Source organism: Paraphaeosphaeria sporulosa (genome assembly GCF_001642045.1).
Source record: "Paraphaeosphaeria sporulosa strain AP3s5-JAC2a unplaced genomic scaffold CC84scaffold_3, whole genome shotgun sequence".
NCBI lineage: Eukaryota > Fungi > Ascomycota > Dothideomycetes > Pleosporales > Didymosphaeriaceae > Paraphaeosphaeria > Paraphaeosphaeria sporulosa.
Window position 1 is genome coordinate 2909741 of NW_017253362.1, and position 18292 is coordinate 2928032.

Below are 18292 nucleotides of genomic sequence, written 5' to 3' on the forward strand. Positions count from 1 at the left end.
GCTTTGCATCAAGCTGAAGGGATAGACATTCTCTGAGCGATCTCCTTGCCTCGAGGATGGCGAACTCTGTCCTTCACATCATCCGCCGACAGTTGTGACGGTCGCATCTTCCACTGCTGTTTGATTCGTTTTGGTAAATCTGTGAGGAACACTATCGCAAGGATTGCTGCAAGCGGGACACTGACTACCCAAAACACCCTGATCCTATTAGCCACAATAGTCCGGATGTTTATTGTGCGGAAGGAGGGCTTCGTACCAGAATTTGGTGATACTTTTTGCATCGGGAGTGAACGACGGAATAGCACTGGCTCTGTTAGCTCGGTAGGAAGATACTACATCTGTAGACTGACAGAATCGCTGCGCACAAACTTGCGGGGACGAAGACTGCAGCGAAACTACACCAGAGTTAGCGATATTTAGAAGCATTACAAAGCCAATTTTACGATGATCGCGGCTGCATTTAGGCAGCTACGTCCCAACGTTTCACAAACCACACCACACTTACCCAGTCAGTTTCTTCGAGTTTTTGGTCTGCTCATTGGCAAATTGTGCTGCTGTAGAGCCAATAGCCTGCACGTATGTATCGGTTGTGCGATTCATAAGTTGTATTGCGTAATTGTTCGTCCTGAGAAGCTTGTCCCATCCGAGCAGTTTGTTATCACCCTCATACAACTGACTCAATGTTTGTCTGTTTACCTGCATTTTGTATTGCAGTATCTCTAGTTCTTCGCGCAGCTCCCACAACTGGGTGAAGAGCTTCCCCTTCCATTCATCCGACCAGGCTTTATGTTCCAGATTGCTAAAGTCGAAGTCCGCCAGTTTCTGCACACCCGTTGAAGCTACTCCAGTAAGTCTCCAAGTCTCAACGAAAAGAGATTGGACAGTCGAAGCGTTTCTCGCCTCGACATTCTTGGCGAAGAAGTCTGCTAGGTAATACGGTGGTCCTCCTTCAAGAGCGGCAGTGATAGCCGAATTTCGGGGCGCAACGATTTGGACCAGGTCATCATACATAGAAAGGGTTTGCTCGAACTGTAGCTTCCTCGGACGTACATCTTCTTCTTTTACATCAAGCCAATCTGTCTCCTCTAGATCAATGGCTACGCGCGGTGGCGTTGATTTGGGGACTGCTATGGTGGAGAACTCGGAGAATTGCTCATCGACCTTGGGACAAGGGTCGACCAAAAGAACAGCTATCTCCGGATCATATCAGCGTTCACTCGACTTTGGACCGTCAGCTATCTGGAGACTGATTGACTTACCTATATCTTTATGATTATAGCTGCCACGGAAAAAGCTGAGTAGTTGCTCAGCCACTTCTGTGTCATGGATTTGCAGTTCTCTTAATGTGCGGATTCGACGAACCATCTTTCGTTGAGCGATGCATCGCAATTTAGTATGCGAAAGCATATCTGGCTTGATGACCTTGAATGGCAGTGGTTGTCTATACTGAAGTATGAAATGTTGAAGAGGATCCGTAGCTAGGGGGAGTTGAACTTTCCCCAAGAGGAAATCGTTAGGCTCTGCCCAATGAAGGGCAAACAAGTGCTCTGGAAGATGAAGCCATCGGGCGAATGGTCTTATCCAGTCCGCTCCCATGTCTTCGATTATGACGAGACGCGGGTCTTCGCCGAGAAACCTCTCAGCCTCCGTTGAACTGTCATTCGCTGGAGGTTCAGAGAAAGAATTTACCATGCCAGAATTTTGAAACACCGCAACACGACCTCGTCGACGTTGTTCATTACTTTGCATGTTCAGCACGCTGAGGAAGCGTGTTGGTACCGGACCAGTACCATCTTTAATTCGTGGCGCCATTACTGGTGGCGACTCTTCTCCTTTTTTTACGGAGATTCGGTGCCGCCGTGATCGGATCGCGGAAAACTTCTCCAATCTCATTAGGTGAAGGGCGTGAGCTCATCTAGATTCCTTTGGGAAATCTAAACACATATGCACCTATGCCACATTCAAAACGCCTGAAAGAGGCTCTGCAGTTCTGACGCTGTTCGGCGGAAGTCTCAGGATCACTAACTCAATAAGCACGATTCGAGTGCCTAGAGAAAACCTTGACCGACGAACCGTGACTGAGGCAGACCTTATTATGTCTCCGGGTTTTCCGTGCTTTATCAGCCCGTGTTGGGCACCGATAGTAGTTGACCCCAGTGATAGATAGATCGTCGCGAAAAGATACTAAAAACAGCACAAAGAGCAATAAGTTCAGTCTTTCTCGCGTGAGTGAAGACTATCGGAGTCTTCGACTCTGAAGTATGACCTGAGTTGGCGAGCAGCGAATTCAGTGCATTTATTCAGCCGTTCCGCGTATGTGGAGTTGAGTTTGGCCGATCTGCGCAAGAGGTACGCCATCTTGATGTGATTGGTGTGTCAACTTCGTGTATGCAAGCCGAGCTGAAAGGTCAACTCCACGAACATCAAGTTGGCCAATAGCGTGCAGCCACGACAGCCGAAACCATACCATTCGTATAAGAAGTTGACCTTGTTTCGTTTGGAGTAGTCCAGGCGCGATAATAAAAGTAGAGTTGGGGGTTTCTGCCCCGCTCGTATCACTCTTCCTTAGGCTTGGAGGAGCGTTCATATTGGGAGCCTCTTGCCCACAGATCAATTGGACCGTGTTGTGATGTAACAAAAAAGACGCGCACCAGGAAGACTTTTCGCTAAGGAAATACTAATCTCCAATAATGGATGTGATAGACGATGCAATGAGGGCCAATTCAGAGTCCGAATCGGTGATACTGTAAGAATTTTGCTCTAAGAAACTGTAAGGAACATTCTTATCTGGACTGCAGCGTTATTGGGAGGTCAGGCGCAGGAAAGACCACGGTAAGTCCGTGAGCAGATCTTTGTATCCATGTGTTGAACAAAGCTGACAGAATAGTTCATTGATGCTTGTACTTCAGAGCAGTATGCAGAGAATTTTCGAGCCCACTCCAATGAGTCACATAGAAGCAATACATACTACTTTGATTCGCGAAGAATGGGGCGGTATTGCTTTTTCCAAGAGGAACCATCATTTCTCGAAAACCCCGTTGGGAGCTACAACCTCTTTCTCCGCTTCACTGAGTTCTTGCTGAGGTGAGACAAACTACATCGCCTAATCAGATCTTGATCTCACTTAGACTCTGACACTTCACTAGTGAAGCGTGCGAGCGCGTCAGTGGCATTGTTTACGTTCTTAGCCATGAGCAGGAGACTATACGTCAGCAACAGCTGCCTGCGACAATACGTTACTCGGCACTCAAATCTCACCTTAAATTTGCAAAAAGTTTCATAGGTGCCAGGTCTCCAAATTCTGCGATCTTGGCCAAAAATCGCTTGCCTATAGGACCTCAGGCGGCGGCAATGTCACAAGCAATGGATTCGACATGGCGAGAGTTCTTCGGCAACCAGTCCCTAGGCACGAAAGAAGACCATTCTGACGAAGTTGTTGAAGCTATTGTTAATTCCAGTGAGCATGAGCTACAATTATATACTGAAGTGTACGGAAGAGCCAGGAGACAGCTACGCGACACGGAGTTGGGACGACTCTTTACGAAGCAACTTGATGAATGGATCGATGAGGCCGAAAAGGAGAAGAAGAGGATTAAGAAGGCAGGTGGAGATCTTTCTGACATCAAAAGCAAAATCAAGCTGTTAGAGAAAGATCGGAAGGCTTGGAAAAAACTGAAGTGCCCGGACTACAGTTAAGAGAGAAGAAAAGTGATGATTGCTTGGATTGCCTTGTTAATTCTGCACTAGATCTCCAGCTACATGGTGTCAAATCAGTGATAGGTGTCTACAATAGTGGTGCATCTACCAGTACAGTTAAATTCAGGTCATTCTTTCCACATTCCACATTCGCAAATCTATCAAGCTAGACCCTTCCCATCAAAGAACACCTCATCCAACAAACTAATCAAGACCTTCTGTCCCTCCCACTGCTCCACCACACTCGGCCTAATCTGCTCTGGAGGTAGCACAAACCCTGCATCCCCAGTATCCCTCAACTCAATAGTATAGCTAAATTCCGCGCCTCCAATACTATACACATGATCCGGCGCGGCGCCCGTCGTTGCATACAACGCCGCACCACTCGGTCCGAACGTGAACGTTGTCCGATCCTCCGTGGCTTCCCTGATCGCGCTCGAAACGAGATTCGCAGCCTTGGTCCACTTACCGAGCTCGGGCGCGTACAGCGTCTCGTTGTAGCCGTAGGGGCTCAGGATGTCCTGACCGTAGCTGTGCCAGTCGATGAAGAGCTTGATGCCCTGCTCGTCGCGCAGCTTTCTTACGAACGCGTCGAGGCCCTTGTTCTCGGGTGTATCTGAGGGCGCCTCTCCCTTGTAGGTTTCGGAGCAGGGGTTCGAAGATGCGCCCCGGGCGGTCGCGTTCCAGGCGAACTCCCAGTTTCGGTTGATGTCGCGGCCGAAGCAGGTGCTGTTGTTAGGGCCTGGCTGTCTGTTTTTGCGCCAGAGGCGTTGGGTCGTTTGCGAGTAGACGAAACCGTCGGGGTTGACGAAAGGAAGGATGAAGAAGTCGTAGCTGTCGAGGAAGGTGCGGACAGTGGCATCGTTGGACTTGTAGCCGGTGACAAGCTGGTATGTGATGTATTCGACAACCTGGCTATGTCAGTAGGAGGCATGATTTCGAGTTCATAACTGACTAGGACGTACTGGAGCGCTGATCCATTCTCTTGCGTGAACGGTCCCGTGGTACAGCACTGCGGGCTTTCCTGGTCCACCGCTTCCCCACAAGTGCAGGCCATAAATATCCCTTCCTTCATAGCTCTTACCAGAGCTTATTTTCTTGGAGTTGTTCGGAAATATCGCGTGTAGGTCGTCAAAGTATTGGATATGATCCGCGTAGGGATGATACGAGTCGTACCATGAGGTGGAGTTGTCTGCCTGCCGCTTGAAATTGGATGTCGAGGTTGCAGACTCTGCAGCGATGGAATCTCCCAGGTTGGCGTGCATAACATGGTAGTCCAGACCAAGCGCTTCAAAAGGGGCGGTTTGCGACGGCGGAATTAGAATATCGATGTGAGAAGTGCTGTCATGATTCCATTGCTCGAAGTCGAAGCTCGCCAACTTTGATTGGACGGCTTTACCATTAATACCGGTCTTGACGCGGTAGACCTTGTAGCCATCGTATGAGGACTTTGCACTTGCCGTGGCGAACGTTGCCAGCGCAAGGCATACAGAGCTCAGAATCGTGGTACGCATCTTGAGGAGCGATGCTGCTATGCGAATGATGGCTACTGCTTCTTTTTATATTTCTGAGAGATTTCGTTATTGACATCTTCAGGCACTGTTTGTACACGAGATGCCAAGGAGACACGACCTTCCTCATTCCGTCGACGCGAGATGCTTGTAATTGCGTGACTTGCAACCGATTGTAAATCTACCTGTAAATTGTTCGTTACAAAGGTTCATCCTAGACCTGACCTTCCTTTTGGGGCTAGCCCGAGTCGTGAACTTCCAAGAACGCCATTCGAGTCGATTGTCACAACATCGCAGCAGTCAATTGTTTCTTCGTGATACTCATAGACTATACCGGTGGTATTTTTTTCTCACTGAACCCTAACTGCGGAGTATTACACCTCCCGACGTCAGCTGATCCGTAACTAACCCCGAAGCAAGACCCTGTCATGGGTACATATGTAGCTCCAGCTAAGTTCCACAAAGGCCAATGGGCCTGCACAGTATATCAATGCAACTTGTATGGAGGAGTCAACATCGCATAGTCATTGCCATCGTGAGTGCTACAGTAAGACGTTTAGACACGCCGCATTTGGCTTCGCCGCAGAGAAGAAGCCTCGGCAACCCCTCACTTTCCTACCCCTCCATTCAATCCCCACCTTAACTCCGCACCACGCCTACGACGTCGATTTGGCTTCCTTGACCTCCCCTGCGACGATGGAGGGCTTCTCGTTGGAGAAGTTGTCAATGTCAGCAAATACTTCTTTGGCCTCGGGCGCAGCGCCCGCCTTCTTGAACTCCTCGAGGCTCTCGAACTCGAGCACGCAGCCTACGCTGTAGGGGGATTCGGGGTCGTCATATCTACACAGCGCGCTGTGATCAGTAGTGAAGCAAGATAGAGCAGGGGAGTTGGGCAATAATATCGGCGCTTACTGCGTCACGGTGTACTTCTTGAGACCGTGCTGCGTCCAATGCTTTGTGACGAGCGGCATGTGTGTCGCGAGATAGTAGTCCATGTTGAACTTCGCCTTGCGCGGGTAGAGGACGGAGACGTGGGCGGGCATTTTGGATGTTGTGATAAAGCTTGGCCTGGGTCAGCTTGGAGCATCAAATGCACAGGTATGTGCTACCTTTCCGGCGCGCAATGATAGTTTTCTGCTTGTATGGAAGAGATGCTGCGAGATATTTAAGGTGAAAGAAGTAGGCTAATTGTAAGCTATCGGGTGCATGTGGATGCTGGGCCCGCAACACGGCAATCGGTCCGGTCCAGTCCCACCATCTGCTCCGTACCTCCGTGGTGCACACAGCATGGCTGACTGCGAGTTATGTCCAGCGCGCTATATTTTCATACCGAGGATGAATTACTTTGCTATTTGTGCAACGGAGTTTATCTCTCGTGCTGAATCTCAGATGTATGAGCAATTACAGTACGGAGCCTGATGACAAACTCCGCAACCCATCTGGAAAGAACCTATTCCCAACATCTAGCAAAACCGACTCTTCCAGCTAGCAGCTCCTACAATCCTGACAGGGATCAATGAGCTATCCTTGTCCTCCAACAGTGGTCGTGCGTGTCTTGCTTCGGAGGAAAACGTTAGAAGCAGAACGATACTGTCATCCATCTTTGCCGTCATCCCAATTCGCCCAAGCGAACTAGCGTGTCATATTGTTGGGTGGCCTCGGAGCTTGGGATCAATCACGCTCTCCTTCAACACCACTTTCGATTGCGCTCCTGGCTTGATACCGGTCTGAGGAAATCGTACGAAAGGAACAGGAATGTCAATCCTCATACCTGCGATACGAACGTGGCCCCACATGCGACTCGCTACTCCAACAGTAGTGCTCGGTAGCCTTGCCCACACGTAGCCCATACTCTCCATCCCTTCAAGTCGTAGTCCAACCACAATGTGTTGCTCTTGCGCGATGGTCGTTACTGGTCGAGCCTCCACAAACTGGTGGGTTTCCTTCACAGCGATGCTCTTCCGATTCGCCACCGTGGCTTCCAAGATACGGATAGAGGGGTCAGAGGCGGAGTCCCGCTTGGAAAGAATAGTATTGATGAGACAGCCATCCTCTGCATGCGCGATATCAGTAAGGCGGAAGCGGAGTGCCGAATCGAGACCGATGCAAGCCCCGGGAAGTTGGCTGCCTTCAATCCAGCAAGAGAGACCCGACTCAAAGAAGAGCTGTACAGCAGGGAAAAACTGGTTCATTGTCCAATGTACAATACCTGGAGAATTTGTTAAGAGCGGTTTGGAAAGATAAGGGAACAGGCAAAACTCACTTTCGCCCACAAGCATGCTCGCTACGACCGTTTTGCCATATTCATTGCTCAATCTCCACGTGTACACCGTATTGGACAGTCCTATAGTAGCGTCAATCTCAGTAGCAACAGTCCCACGCTGGTGATCGTCTTGCTTCAAGCGCTCGGCGGCCTCGTCTTGGTCCCCATAAGCTTGGAGCCCTCGGCGAGTGAGCTCTTGGTGTAAGTCACTCTTCGTGCATTGATAGTAGTCCATTCGAGGTCGAGGTGTGTGTCTTCGTTTGCAGCCACAATGAGGAATATGGTTTACGTCGAAGCGTTTTGATAGTTAGTGATTTCAGGGCGTTGGTGCCTCAAGTTTTGGTAGGTCGCGTTGAATTAAAATTGCTTCACGCAGGCACGACGCCGTGGTGACCAGAACGTCTCCCTGATGTGTGGCCTTTGCGCATGATCACCCAGCAAACAGCTTTGATTCAATTTGGACAGCAAATAGACTCCGATGCACGGTGAACTTCTTCTTACACGGGAGTGTATAGTTGGCTCGAACTCGCTGCTTGATTGAGACGAAGGCGTTCATCGTGTATGACTGGGAGGTGATCAAAGTTATCAAAATTTGATTAGACTACGCCTTGGTGCATGCTGGGAGCAGGTAGAAAATTCTACACCGATACCGAAGGGAAGGAATAATGCCTACCCGAGGCGCGATCGGATTCAAGCTGCCATGGCATGGTGAAGAAGGTGCCGTTGCGGCCAACGGGGTTGCGGCTAACTGTCGTGTCTAAGAGCGGCTATCGAAAGGAGCTTTGGGAAGGTACGACGGCTTTCTTCTTTTCATGTTGCCGTCTCTCATCGTCAAGATAGAAGTGGCAGTACCCGTGATACCGAGCAGAGAGACTCCGCATCGTGGCGTTGTGGCATTGATGACCGCAGGATCATTAAGCACATCATGGCCCAGCTCACTGGCTCGGCGGTTGGAGTATTCCTTACATGTTCAGTAGTTGCTTTTGCGGCAAGAAAACACAGTGTCGGGTATGGTCTCACTAAGCACAACCGCCGGTGACGTAAGTAGCCGCCCAACTTTTATCAATCCTCGCAGCCCTCACCGATCATCTGCACATTGACACCCTCGAAATCAGCCTCTCTCCGCACGTGACGGCAAATCCACCTGCGACACACTCTGCTCACCCGCTACAGCTGCAAACCCCTCGCCGGCCAACGCGGCCTACTACACCCATTACGTCAACCACGTCGCCAACCCAAGCGCACCCCACCCAAAATCTCACTCCCAACTTACACATCCCAGCCTTGCGCCACGCTCATCCCTGACCGCCACGGCACCCCCTTATCCCAATCGCAGCCCTAACCGACCCAACGTTGCAAGCCACCCGCTGGTCAGCCCCAGCTCGGCCCCCACACCGCCGCGCATACGCCAATCACGCGCCGCCCTCGTTCCCAGCCCAAGGCCAGCTCCCACCGGCACTCGTATCCGGCTCCTCCCGACAGACGGCCTGCTCGAGACGGTACGCCGACCCAGACCAGGACCAGGCCTCCCTGAACCCAATCCGCAACGCACCGATGTCATCAGGCCAGCAGCAACAGAAACCCTCCGCCGCAGCCCTCCGCAAAGGCGCGCACGCTTTCTGCGCCGCGCTGCTGTCCCCACCTGCCCCGTCGGAACTCTTGCAAACGTACTTTACCTCCACGCCTAGGATCACCGAGCACGGGCCGCGCTGGGCGGCGTCCCGGCTGCCATTTCTAGGGAAAACATTCCAAGGGCGGGACGGCTGTGAGGAGTACTTCGGTCTGCTCGGCGATGTGCTCGAGATGCAGTTGCCCAAGGACGCGCTGCCGGGACCCGAGGGGTTTATTGTGGATGCGGAGGCGGGCATGGTGAGTGTGGTGGGGAAAGGACGTTTCAAGAGCAAGAAAACGGGGAAGGGTTGGGATGAGCAGTTCATCTATCGGTTGAGTGAGTTCGATGCTGAGGGAAGATTTGGGCATTGGGAGATTTGGGCGGATCCGCTTAGTGCTTGGGATGCGGTCGGTGAGTGAGTGCGACGTACAACCTGAAGCCAAACCAGTAGAACTCGTATATGGAGTGTGATATAGTTTGGTATGCCATTGTTCATCCAGCGAAGCTCTCTATAGAAGTAGAAGTAGGCTCGCATCAATAAAAGTATAGTAAACGTTTCAATGAAAATTGCTTTAGCACCGTCCCCATCAGTCCTTCCTGGACTGAGAAGGCCGAAGAGCGGAGTACTGGGGGTGTGTTCCTCTCGCTGTGGTGAGTCCAAAAACGCCTTAAATGGTATCCATGAGTTCCGGGGCTCTTTCGTCCCTATGCCGTGATCCGTAATCGTAATAGCCCCAGCCAAAGAAATCAGTAGTCGCTGCGGTGTAGTGGAATGGAAAATAATACATGGGCTCGAAGTCCCGCCTCAAATGACCGCCATCCTTGTTATGATCGCGTCTCTTCATTCCATGGCTGTGAACAGGCACACTTGTCGTGCCATCTGGCTAGCCAGGAGGAGCTCTCGGAACACCTGATCCACGCCGCCCGCGAAATGGATCGTATAGCTCTCGACTTTACCCTTTCGCTTCTTCTCGCCCCAGACCAGCTTCGTTGGGGCTGCATCATCCACCTTCTTTCCGCTCCGGCTGCCGGGCTTGACGTAATCTTTCTTGTATTCGTAAAGTGTCTCCGGCATCACATCGTCATGTGGGTCGCCTGGTTTCCAGACAAACTTGCGGCCACCATAGGTGAACCGTCGCGGCGACCACGGGATCTTGTTTTGTCTATCAGGATACTCCTTGATCGGCGTGGCGAACGGACCACGGAGATGGATGCATCGTGACTTGTAGGCGGCTTTGGCGTCGAGCTTGTCGATGCCCGATAGCAAGACGTCGATGCAGGATTGCGGGTACTCGGCAACACGGAAGAAATTGGCTGAAGTGACCTGGTTGTCACCGCGATGCGACTCGGCTTCCAGTCTATACAGTGAGTACCGGTCGGAGAATTCCCGGGCCGTGTAGATGAACTTGCGGGAGGCCGAGGTGGTCCATTCACGGGTGCGGTGCAGATGGTAGGTTACAGGTGGCTGAGAGGGGTCGAGCATGGTGTAGAAGGGAATGTCGGGCGAGGGCATCTCTTCGTACAGTGGGGTATACGACATGGGCGAGTAGTTGGCCTGCCATGTGAGGAGGTTGTGCACCTAGGCTGGCGTTAGCGACGGGCCGTTGCCAGCTCCCCACCAAACCAAGATGATCAGGACCCGCACTAAAACGTACCGACGACAGGCTGCCGCTCTCCTCGTCGAGGTCACCATTTGCACCCCAGTGGTTGGGCGCGGGCACGAAGACGCACTCGTTGCCGTCCTCGTCCTCGAAGCCGCTGCCGCTCTCCAGGTGCGGCTTAAGTGCGCGTTGGCGCTCGCGGTGGAACATGATCTGGGTGCGTGCGATGCGGCGGTACTCGTCCGAATTCTCGTCGGGCGAGATGCTGACCAGCGAGTGCTCAATCTCCTGCTCCAGGGCGAGGGCGGCGGCCTCGTGCTGCATGTAGGACGTGTCGTAGAGCTGAGCGTGCTCGCTCTCAAAGGCAGAGCTGCGCAGCATCTCCAGGTGCTCGCGAGTCATGACCTCCATGTTGCCCATGACGGCGGGGGACGCTGAGCGACTGTCAGGGCGGATGCGTGCGATGGATAGCTGGTGCGAGGGGGTGGAGGAGAGAAGGTCGTGCTGGCAGGCAGGCAGAGACAGCGTCAGGCACAGGCGTCAGAGCGGAGTGCAGGCGCGCAGCTTACATGGCACTCAGTGTGCAGGAGGGCAGCAGGACAGGACAGCTGGGCTGAGGACTAAGTCAGCTACCTACCGCCCGCCCGCCAGTGCAGCGAAGGGGACTAGGGACGACTCCATGTCCGTAATCAATGGATCCCTGCGCCGTGTCCCCAGGCGACCTGATCGCAGACGCCGTCCCAGCACACGCTATGCCCCCCACGGCAGCTGTAGATTGTGCCAATGTAACTGTCCACGCGCGCAACAATCTATCCACTGCGGAATCTGCTATTCACGGCCCTGCAATATTGCTTCTTGACGTGTGGCCCTCCCGCCGACCAGTTTCCATGCAGCATGAACAGGACGGTCCCAGTCACGCATAGCCGGTGCCGTCTCGCATAACAAGCCATCTGCGAGCCTGGTCACGTGCCGCGTAAGCCCACAACGGGCAGAGGCAGTGACGAATCTCATGCACTGAGTCTGGCTAGCCCCCATGGTTCGTCGCGCAACGTTGCGCACGTCGCCTCAGGCCTCATGGCGCGTATGCGCCCCCATGCAGTCATCGGACTCCGACCAGCCAGAGGCACCACTCGCTGCGCTGCCCACGAAGCTCAGTCCTCTGCCTATCCCCAGAACGTGCCCGTACCTTACTTGCCCGATTAACTCCTTCGAGAAGAATCTGAAACCTTCGATACGAGCGACGAAATCGCCTGCGTGCCCCGATACAGCAACAATTCTCCTTGCCCGGCGGCCCCCATCAGCCCAACACCAGCGCATGTGGTGATTTGGACGCATTTACCCCGCGAGCCATTCGCAAGGGTGTGTGCGACAGGGCTGCCGCGCCGGCTCCTCGCGATCCGAGCGTGTGGTGCCTTGACGGAAGGGGCTGCAGAGCGACGGTTCCACGCAAGCGTCCGCTGGCTAGCCATCTGACTTGCACCGGTATCCTCGCCGTGGCCCGTCACTTGACCCCAAAGGAGCTGGGCAAGGACACCGCAAGGCTACGAGCGCTGTCTCGGAGGGGAAACAGCAGACGCGACTCAGGGGCAAGCCTTGTGACTGCGTGTGACGGTTCCTGAGGTGCATGCCCAGCACAAACGCGTCACAGCCAGATACCTCTATTCTGCGCCTCGGACGGCGACATTGAGGGCGCTGGCTGACCACTGCTTATCTACCCGCCTGAGGCCCCCTCGCTGATCTCACTGTGACTTAACGATAGCCCGTCCTGAGCCTCAAGCACATATGCCCGACTGGTAACCCATCGAAGTTCGGACACGCCTCCGTTCGCTCCCTCGTCCTCTTTCTCGGCGGCAACGCGTCTAGGCCCCTTGCATACCGGCCAACAACACCGGGTATGTGGGAAGACGTGCGCGGCACATGGTCACGATGCAAGAGCTAGCCGTTCAAGGATGCTACGGTCTCACAACAGACGGAAAGTCTTCCATCCACGCCATATCTTCTTGTCCTGGCCCTATTCCGCGTGCCTATTCACCAAACAGAATGGTCGGCGATGTTCAGGTTCCACAGTAAAGACGCGCTCATTTACTGTCGCATGGGCTTGCGCCGAACAGCCAGCCGAACCGAATCATCAGCTGGACATATAGCCAAGGTTCTATCGTGCTACCACTCGCCCGGGATGCAATGCGCCCAGCCCAGCATATGACTCTACGCACATTTCCACCGCCCTGCCTTACCGACCGTGTGTGACTTCTCGTATCGCGGGCACAGCCGAAGAGTCGCGGTGAGGGTGGCAACACAACATGGAACCGGACGCCACCAAGTAACCATGAAGTAAATGATCGCTTCCTCCGTCGTCACAACCAAGCTCGTTGCGAGATGTTGGATTTATTGATCACGGCTGGAGCCGAAGACGCAGACCTGCCCAAGTGATGCCTTTCTCCCATGAGGAAAGTTGGATCACGTACACTAGCCCATATGTGGAAAGTGCTACAACGTGCGTTCCAATTTCTCACGAACCGAAGCAAATGTTGAGGGGTTCCCGCGGAAGGCGGGACCATTCGATATTCCTCTCATGCGATTCACTCTTGCCGTCGATCTAGATCTCGTCAATCTGGATATGCACAGCCGCTTCCGATCGTGTTAATTTCGATGTTGTCACGATCTTGGGCTTTCACGAACCAGGAACTAGGTGTCATTTCGCAGGCACGCTACCCGGAGAAACATCGAAGAGTTTGTTTGCGGGAATTTTGGGGATATCGTTTCTAAGGCTCAGACGAGAGTCTGGCTTGTAGACTGACGCGCGAGGATTCGGCAGAACGCCGCACCTGCCGGAAGAGAAGCACTAGTCTCAATGCTGGGAAAGCCTCGACAATTCAAGCACGTTCAAATATGATATCACTAATAACCAAGCCTTCCGCATCTGCGCCTCGCCATTGCAAGACCGAGCGTGTCAGGTATCAAAAGCGTTACAGAAAATCTCTTAGGCAAGTCTCTCTCAACCATAAAATGACGAGACATGCGCATCATCCAAAGAAGTCCGGGTCGGGACGAGAGGCGCCTAACGCTGCGTTGCGCTCATAGCATTCACGGAATCTCAACAACTACAATTGTGTAAACATTAGAGATCTGAATCTATAGTAGGGCAAGAGAAGCAATCAGCACCCCTTCTCCCTTGTCAGTAACATATCACGGACGAAGCCTTTCTGCGGAGCCTACGCACTCTTCACAGTGCTGAGGAGCAGTTGGCCAAACTTCACTTCCATGCTATTACCAAACCCTCCTGAGAGTACTAATGCATCTCAGTTACCGGAAGCAGCATTATTCTCAGCGAACATTGTGAACATGGATTCGCTACGTTTTTCTTGCATGACGACCTGTCACTCAGGCTTCGCGATAGCTCGTTCAGGCCAGTGCACTTCACTGACCCAAGGAGACACTCACAGGCCTACGTCGATGTAGGCCCTCTGGTATGGTGTATGCCATACCCCCTGGCCATGCATTCTCCTGTCGCTTTGGCGAACTACACACCCCATCAACTTCCCTCTGGCCACCACTCGACTCCGAGAGGATACGCTTCAATGTCTCCTCCGGACAAGCGACATGGGTCATATGGCGACTCTGAAGCGGAAGAAAAGCCTACTAGGCGAAATTGATGAGGTCACGAGGTATGTAATCATGCGTACGCCTGGTTCGGTAGTCCATATTCACGCATTGCATGCTTGATAATCAAGAAGTAGTCCAAGATAACATTCATTCATCACCCCACGGCGCTCCCTAGTCCCATAGCCGCCAGTGTCGTCAATTCATATCTGCATCGAAGCATAGGAGAAAAAGCGATATGAACAAGGAGAAGAGAAAACACCCCACGACCCACCCTTGACACTTCACAATCCAAGCTCAAATCCTTAGATCTAGGCCGCCTTCGCCTTCGCAATAGCAAAGTTCGCCCCCGCCGAGGCATACTTGCTCACCACCTGGGTGTGAGCAGTCAAGCTGCTCCCACTGTCGCAGAACAGATCGTTTGAGTCGCAAATGTCATCCAGACGGCTGGCATACGTGTCGAGCGTCGCGGTGTTGGCCCGCTTGTAGATGCCACTGCCCTTGCTGGTGCCCGCGTTGTAGCTCTTGCCCGCGACGTGCGCGGGGCTGGCAAAGCTCACCGCCGCGACGATGTTCTTGGTGTAGGTGCTGGCCAGGGGCGCCTCGGAGCTGAAGCTCGCGCCGCCCAGCGCATCGCCGACGACCTGGCCGCCCTGCGAGTATCCCAACAGCACGATCTTGGAGTTGGGACACGAGGTGGTGTAGGACGTGATGGCCTGCTTGAGGTTGACGACGCCAGTGTTCTCGCTGGACTCGTAGTTGTCGAGCGTGGCTGGGTAGCTGAGGCCCACGGAGACGGAGCCCGGGAGCGCCTGCTTGATGAGCGAGGAGACGGAGGAGAGGGAGCCTTCGCCGGCGGCTTGGGTCGAGCCGCGCGCGCTGATGATGTAGACGGCGTTGCCCGAGACGCACGTGTTCTGGCGGCCGAAGAGGGAGGGCCAGGTGGGCGCTGCGGAGCCGAGGGTTGCGAGCCCGAGGGTCAGGAGGGTGGAGGTGTACATGGCGGAGTGAAGCGAAGGCTGGGGATCCGAGCGAGAGAATGAACGAATGCTACTCTTACTGCTGCTTCACACCCCGTCAACGATGATGCGAGTTGCAGTCTTCTTATACGTCTGCCTCGGTGCTGCCCTCGTCGGACAATGGCCCTGATCTCCATCACAGTTAAATCACGATGGTCCTGTGGTGCACCTCATCGGTGCTATTCGACGTTTACGCCAGCGGACTCGCAAGCTCGAAGTGGAAGGTCGAGCATGATAACTCTCTCGCACCGCTCGTCCTCACCACGCGTGCAGTCTTCCGCCGGCGTGCAGTGTCGGCTAGACGAGGACTGCGGGGGCGCATCGCACGCTACGTCGCGGCGATGGCTGTTTTGAGGCTGTGAGCCGGCGGGGTCGATCAGCGAGTTGCGTACCCCTGCCGAGTGAAACGTGATTGAGGGGCGGCATCCCGGCGTCGATTGCAGCGCAACTTCCTGATGCGCATGGCATGATCATGCTTCCGTAATATTTGTTTGATTGCTTGGCTTCTCGAACTTCCTCTTTGGTGTGGTGCCGAGGTGGTTATAGCGAGGGTTCCTGCACTACGAGAGGGTGCATGGCGTCCATGGGCTGGAACGCGTGGAGAATGCAGGATGCTCATTCACTTATCGACACGCTGTCGGGAATTTCGTCGAGGGCAGCCAATGCGTTCTCTGCGGGCTTGGGCTCGAACGCCTGGAGCCGTTGCCTCCACAATAGATCTGTGTCAATGCACGTAATGCGATTCACGCAATCCAATATGTCCTGAACAGTAATTAGCGACAGAAGCACAAAGCATAACAATCTCTTGAACACCACAATCTCAACAATGCTGACAACCTCACCATTCTTTACAGGCTGCCTGCCTAGAGACAAGCTCGGCATCAGGTTGTTGCCGTAACATTTCAATGCCAGCCTACACAAGCCGGAGAAGCCAACCGCTACCAAGAGTTGCAGGGACGAGATGACTGACAACAGACTTGTTCACGGGGACGATAGACATACCATCGATACGTTCGTTCGAGACCAGGCTTGGTGATCGTGAGCGGTACTGGTCGTCAGTCTAAGGAAACCGAGCAACCAGCCTTCGGGGTAGGGCTGTGTAATAGGGGCTGGCACCTCTCGTCAGGGAAGGGAGCTTTTCCCTGGAAATGCATACTTGTATTCGGAATGCAGAGTATATACAACTAATCGGGCTGAGCAAGCGTGCGTGGTGGGTCGGGGAGTCGGGTTGGTTTACTTGCCAACCAAAGACACAGCTTAGGGCAGACGTGCTCGGACAGCAGTCGTACACGCATGATCCGATACAAAAGGACGTCGATGACGAAAAAATGATAACAAATGCAAAAAGTCGATACAAAAGTGCCATGTCCATAACGCGCCCAGGTTCCACGTAAAGCGCGCTGCCAACTCCGTCCGGGTATCACTCCTTGGCTCGATGCTGGAAATGTGAGGAAAGAGAGATGAGAGAGACATCATGTGCTTCGTAAGGGTTTCCGGCCGTACACTACGGTGCCTGGGAGGTATGCATGGACTTTGTAGTTTTTCAGTTCTGTACGCAGCTGTGCGAGGAAGAGCTGGGCGCGAGCGACAGACCACTGTGTTGGTTAGCACGACGTAGCTGCATGAGGTAGATGAGGACCTACCCCGCCGACCTGTGTCAGGAGCCGGAGCATGAAGCTCTCGACCCCTTCGTGGAGCCGCAGCTGGTTCCATCGCCCAATGTCCTTCATCTTTCGGTCCGTGGGCCACCCGTTCATGGGCCACTTGTAGGTGACTTCGGTGACATCGACGAAGCCGGCCTTCTCCAGTCTCTCTTTGGCCTCTTCCCAGATGGTGAAGCTTTTGCCCCACTTCTCGCTCAGTCCGACCACCGTCTTCCCCCACGTGTGGAAGAAGTGGTCTTCGCCCATGGTGCCGTCATCGCAGCGCGGGTGTACGCCGTGCTCGACGATCTCGATCCAGCCGCCCGGGGCGATGTGGTCGTATGCTTGGGCAAAGAAGAAGTCCCAGTCGGGGACGCAGCCGAAGAGCTCGCGTACGTGGACGAAGTCGAAGTGATTGGGCGGGAATGTCCAGTCCAGGGTTACATCGTCAATTTCAAACACGCAATTCGGGGGGACCCATTCGGGCTGTATCGGGGAGAGGTCGGTACCAACCACGGTCGCGGAGGGGTATTGATCTGGTTGTGTCAGCACGCATGGCTACCTGGGCATGGGAGCACACGCACCGGCCATGTCTATCGCCCAGATGCCAGTTCCGGTACCTGCGTCGAGGATGCGCTGCGGGTTGGCTATAGGCGCAAGATGCAGCTTTTTGTCGAGGGTCAAGAGGTACATGTGGTGTGCGAAGTCGAGAATCTCCTTGGCCACCTCGTCGTTTGGGCCCCAGTAGGCGCCGTCGCGATATGCGTGGTACTGTCTTCCGTTTTCTATCCGGTAATTCATGATGGACGAGGCCAGCGTGTCCGTCTCGTCGCCGAGCAGGCTCTCGCTGTCGAAGCCTGAGTCAGATACGTACTCGTGCGGTGCATTCTCGTCGTCGTCGTCGTCGCCATGGTCGGATTGCGCAAGTGCTTGCGCTGGGGCAGCAACATCGGCGGGGATGGCTGGGGGCGGCGGCGGGGTCCAGTGCGGCTCGCGGTGGTCGTCGACGTGGACGGCGCTGTCGTGCCCCGTGGAGTGCAGGCTGAACGCATCGGCGTTCTTGGGCGCGCGAGGAGGATCTGCCATGGCTCACGGCGCGTCTTCGGCGGTCGCAGGGAGGAAGCAGGGACACGAGGCCGAGCAGAGGGCCCGCAAGTCACGTCGCCAGCGCGCGAGCGAGCCGGGCGGTCGGATTTGGTGGGGAGACTGGGTGCTTTGGTGGTGGGCAGCGGCCGAAGGAGCACCGCACTCCCAGCCGCCAGGGCTCTGGCCTCGGCCGACGAGCGCCCCGCCGCCATTCGCTGCACGCCATCGAGACGCGCCACGTGAGAGTGGAGCAGGCCTCGC

General features: G+C 54.2%; 9 protein-coding genes across 9 annotated transcripts; 2 read left to right on the forward strand and 7 right to left on the reverse strand.

Moving 5' to 3' along the window:
• Positions 1 to 207: 207 nt before the first annotated feature.
• CC84DRAFT_1215391 (uncharacterized protein) lies at positions 208 to 1365 on the reverse strand (the record flags this gene model as incomplete). Its single annotated transcript, XM_018182719.1, has 4 exons — positions 208 to 304; positions 351 to 395; positions 506 to 1190; positions 1260 to 1365. 4 exons carry the CDS (start codon positions 1363 to 1365, stop codon positions 208 to 210), a joined length of 933 nt encoding a protein of 310 aa, XP_018039300.1.
• A 1325-nt stretch (positions 1366 to 2690) lies between these two features.
• CC84DRAFT_1240675 (uncharacterized protein) lies at positions 2691 to 3696 on the forward strand (the record flags this gene model as incomplete). The annotated part of the gene is made up of 5 exons (XM_018184029.1): positions 2691 to 2746; positions 2776 to 2832; positions 2986 to 3084; positions 3147 to 3457; positions 3488 to 3696. 5 exons carry the CDS (start codon positions 2691 to 2693, stop codon positions 3694 to 3696), a joined length of 732 nt encoding a protein of 243 aa, XP_018039301.1.
• A 161-nt stretch (positions 3697 to 3857) lies between these two features.
• Positions 3858 to 5210, reverse strand: CC84DRAFT_1257682 (uncharacterized protein; the record flags this gene model as incomplete). The annotated part of the gene is made up of 2 exons (XM_018184753.1): positions 3858 to 4607; positions 4662 to 5210. The coding sequence occupies 2 exons, from the start codon at positions 5208 to 5210 to the stop codon at positions 3858 to 3860; spliced, it is 1299 nt and encodes a 432-aa protein (XP_018039302.1).
• A 498-nt stretch (positions 5211 to 5708) lies between these two features.
• On the reverse strand, positions 5709 to 6350 carry CC84DRAFT_1162754 (uncharacterized protein). Its single transcript, XM_018178085.1, has 3 exons — positions 6317 to 6350; positions 6120 to 6269; positions 5709 to 6047 (listed from the first exon to the last, which is right to left on the reverse strand). Exons 2-3 carry the CDS (start codon positions 6248 to 6250, stop codon positions 5864 to 5866), a joined length of 315 nt encoding a protein of 104 aa, XP_018039303.1. The 5' UTR covers positions 6251 to 6269; positions 6317 to 6350; the 3' UTR covers positions 5709 to 5863.
• Positions 6351 to 6644: 294 nt separating this feature from the next.
• CC84DRAFT_1204153 (uncharacterized protein) lies at positions 6645 to 7705 on the reverse strand (the record flags this gene model as incomplete). The annotated part of the gene is made up of 2 exons (XM_018181885.1): positions 6645 to 7416; positions 7471 to 7705. The coding sequence occupies 2 exons, from the start codon at positions 7703 to 7705 to the stop codon at positions 6848 to 6850; spliced, it is 804 nt and encodes a 267-aa protein (XP_018039304.1). The 3' UTR covers positions 6645 to 6847.
• A 775-nt stretch (positions 7706 to 8480) lies between these two features.
• CC84DRAFT_1204154 (uncharacterized protein) lies at positions 8481 to 9621 on the forward strand (the record flags this gene model as incomplete). Its single annotated transcript, XM_018181886.1, has 3 exons — positions 8481 to 8510; positions 8586 to 8969; positions 9040 to 9621. 3 exons carry the CDS (start codon positions 8481 to 8483, stop codon positions 9499 to 9501), a joined length of 876 nt encoding a protein of 291 aa, XP_018039305.1. The 3' UTR covers positions 9502 to 9621.
• Positions 9482 to 11347, reverse strand: CC84DRAFT_1162756 (uncharacterized protein). Its single transcript, XM_018178086.1, has 2 exons — positions 10738 to 11347; positions 9482 to 10661 (listed from the first exon to the last, which is right to left on the reverse strand). Exons 1-2 carry the CDS (start codon positions 11101 to 11103, stop codon positions 9924 to 9926), a joined length of 1104 nt encoding a protein of 367 aa, XP_018039306.1. The 5' UTR covers positions 11104 to 11347; the 3' UTR covers positions 9482 to 9923.
• A 3274-nt stretch (positions 11348 to 14621) lies between these two features.
• On the reverse strand, positions 14622 to 15170 carry CC84DRAFT_1050943 (alpha/beta-hydrolase; the record flags this gene model as incomplete). Its single annotated transcript, XM_018173474.1, has 1 exon — positions 14622 to 15170. A coding segment is annotated over one exon (549 nt), but the record flags the coding sequence as incomplete, so codon positions are not given.
• Positions 15171 to 16774: 1604 nt separating this feature from the next.
• On the reverse strand, positions 16775 to 18031 carry CC84DRAFT_1185642 (S-adenosyl-L-methionine-dependent methyltransferase; the record flags this gene model as incomplete). The annotated part of the gene is made up of 3 exons (XM_018180814.1): positions 16775 to 16897; positions 16946 to 17481; positions 17530 to 18031. 3 exons carry the CDS (start codon positions 18029 to 18031, stop codon positions 16775 to 16777), a joined length of 1161 nt encoding a protein of 386 aa, XP_018039308.1.
• Positions 18032 to 18292: the final 261 nt, after the last annotated feature.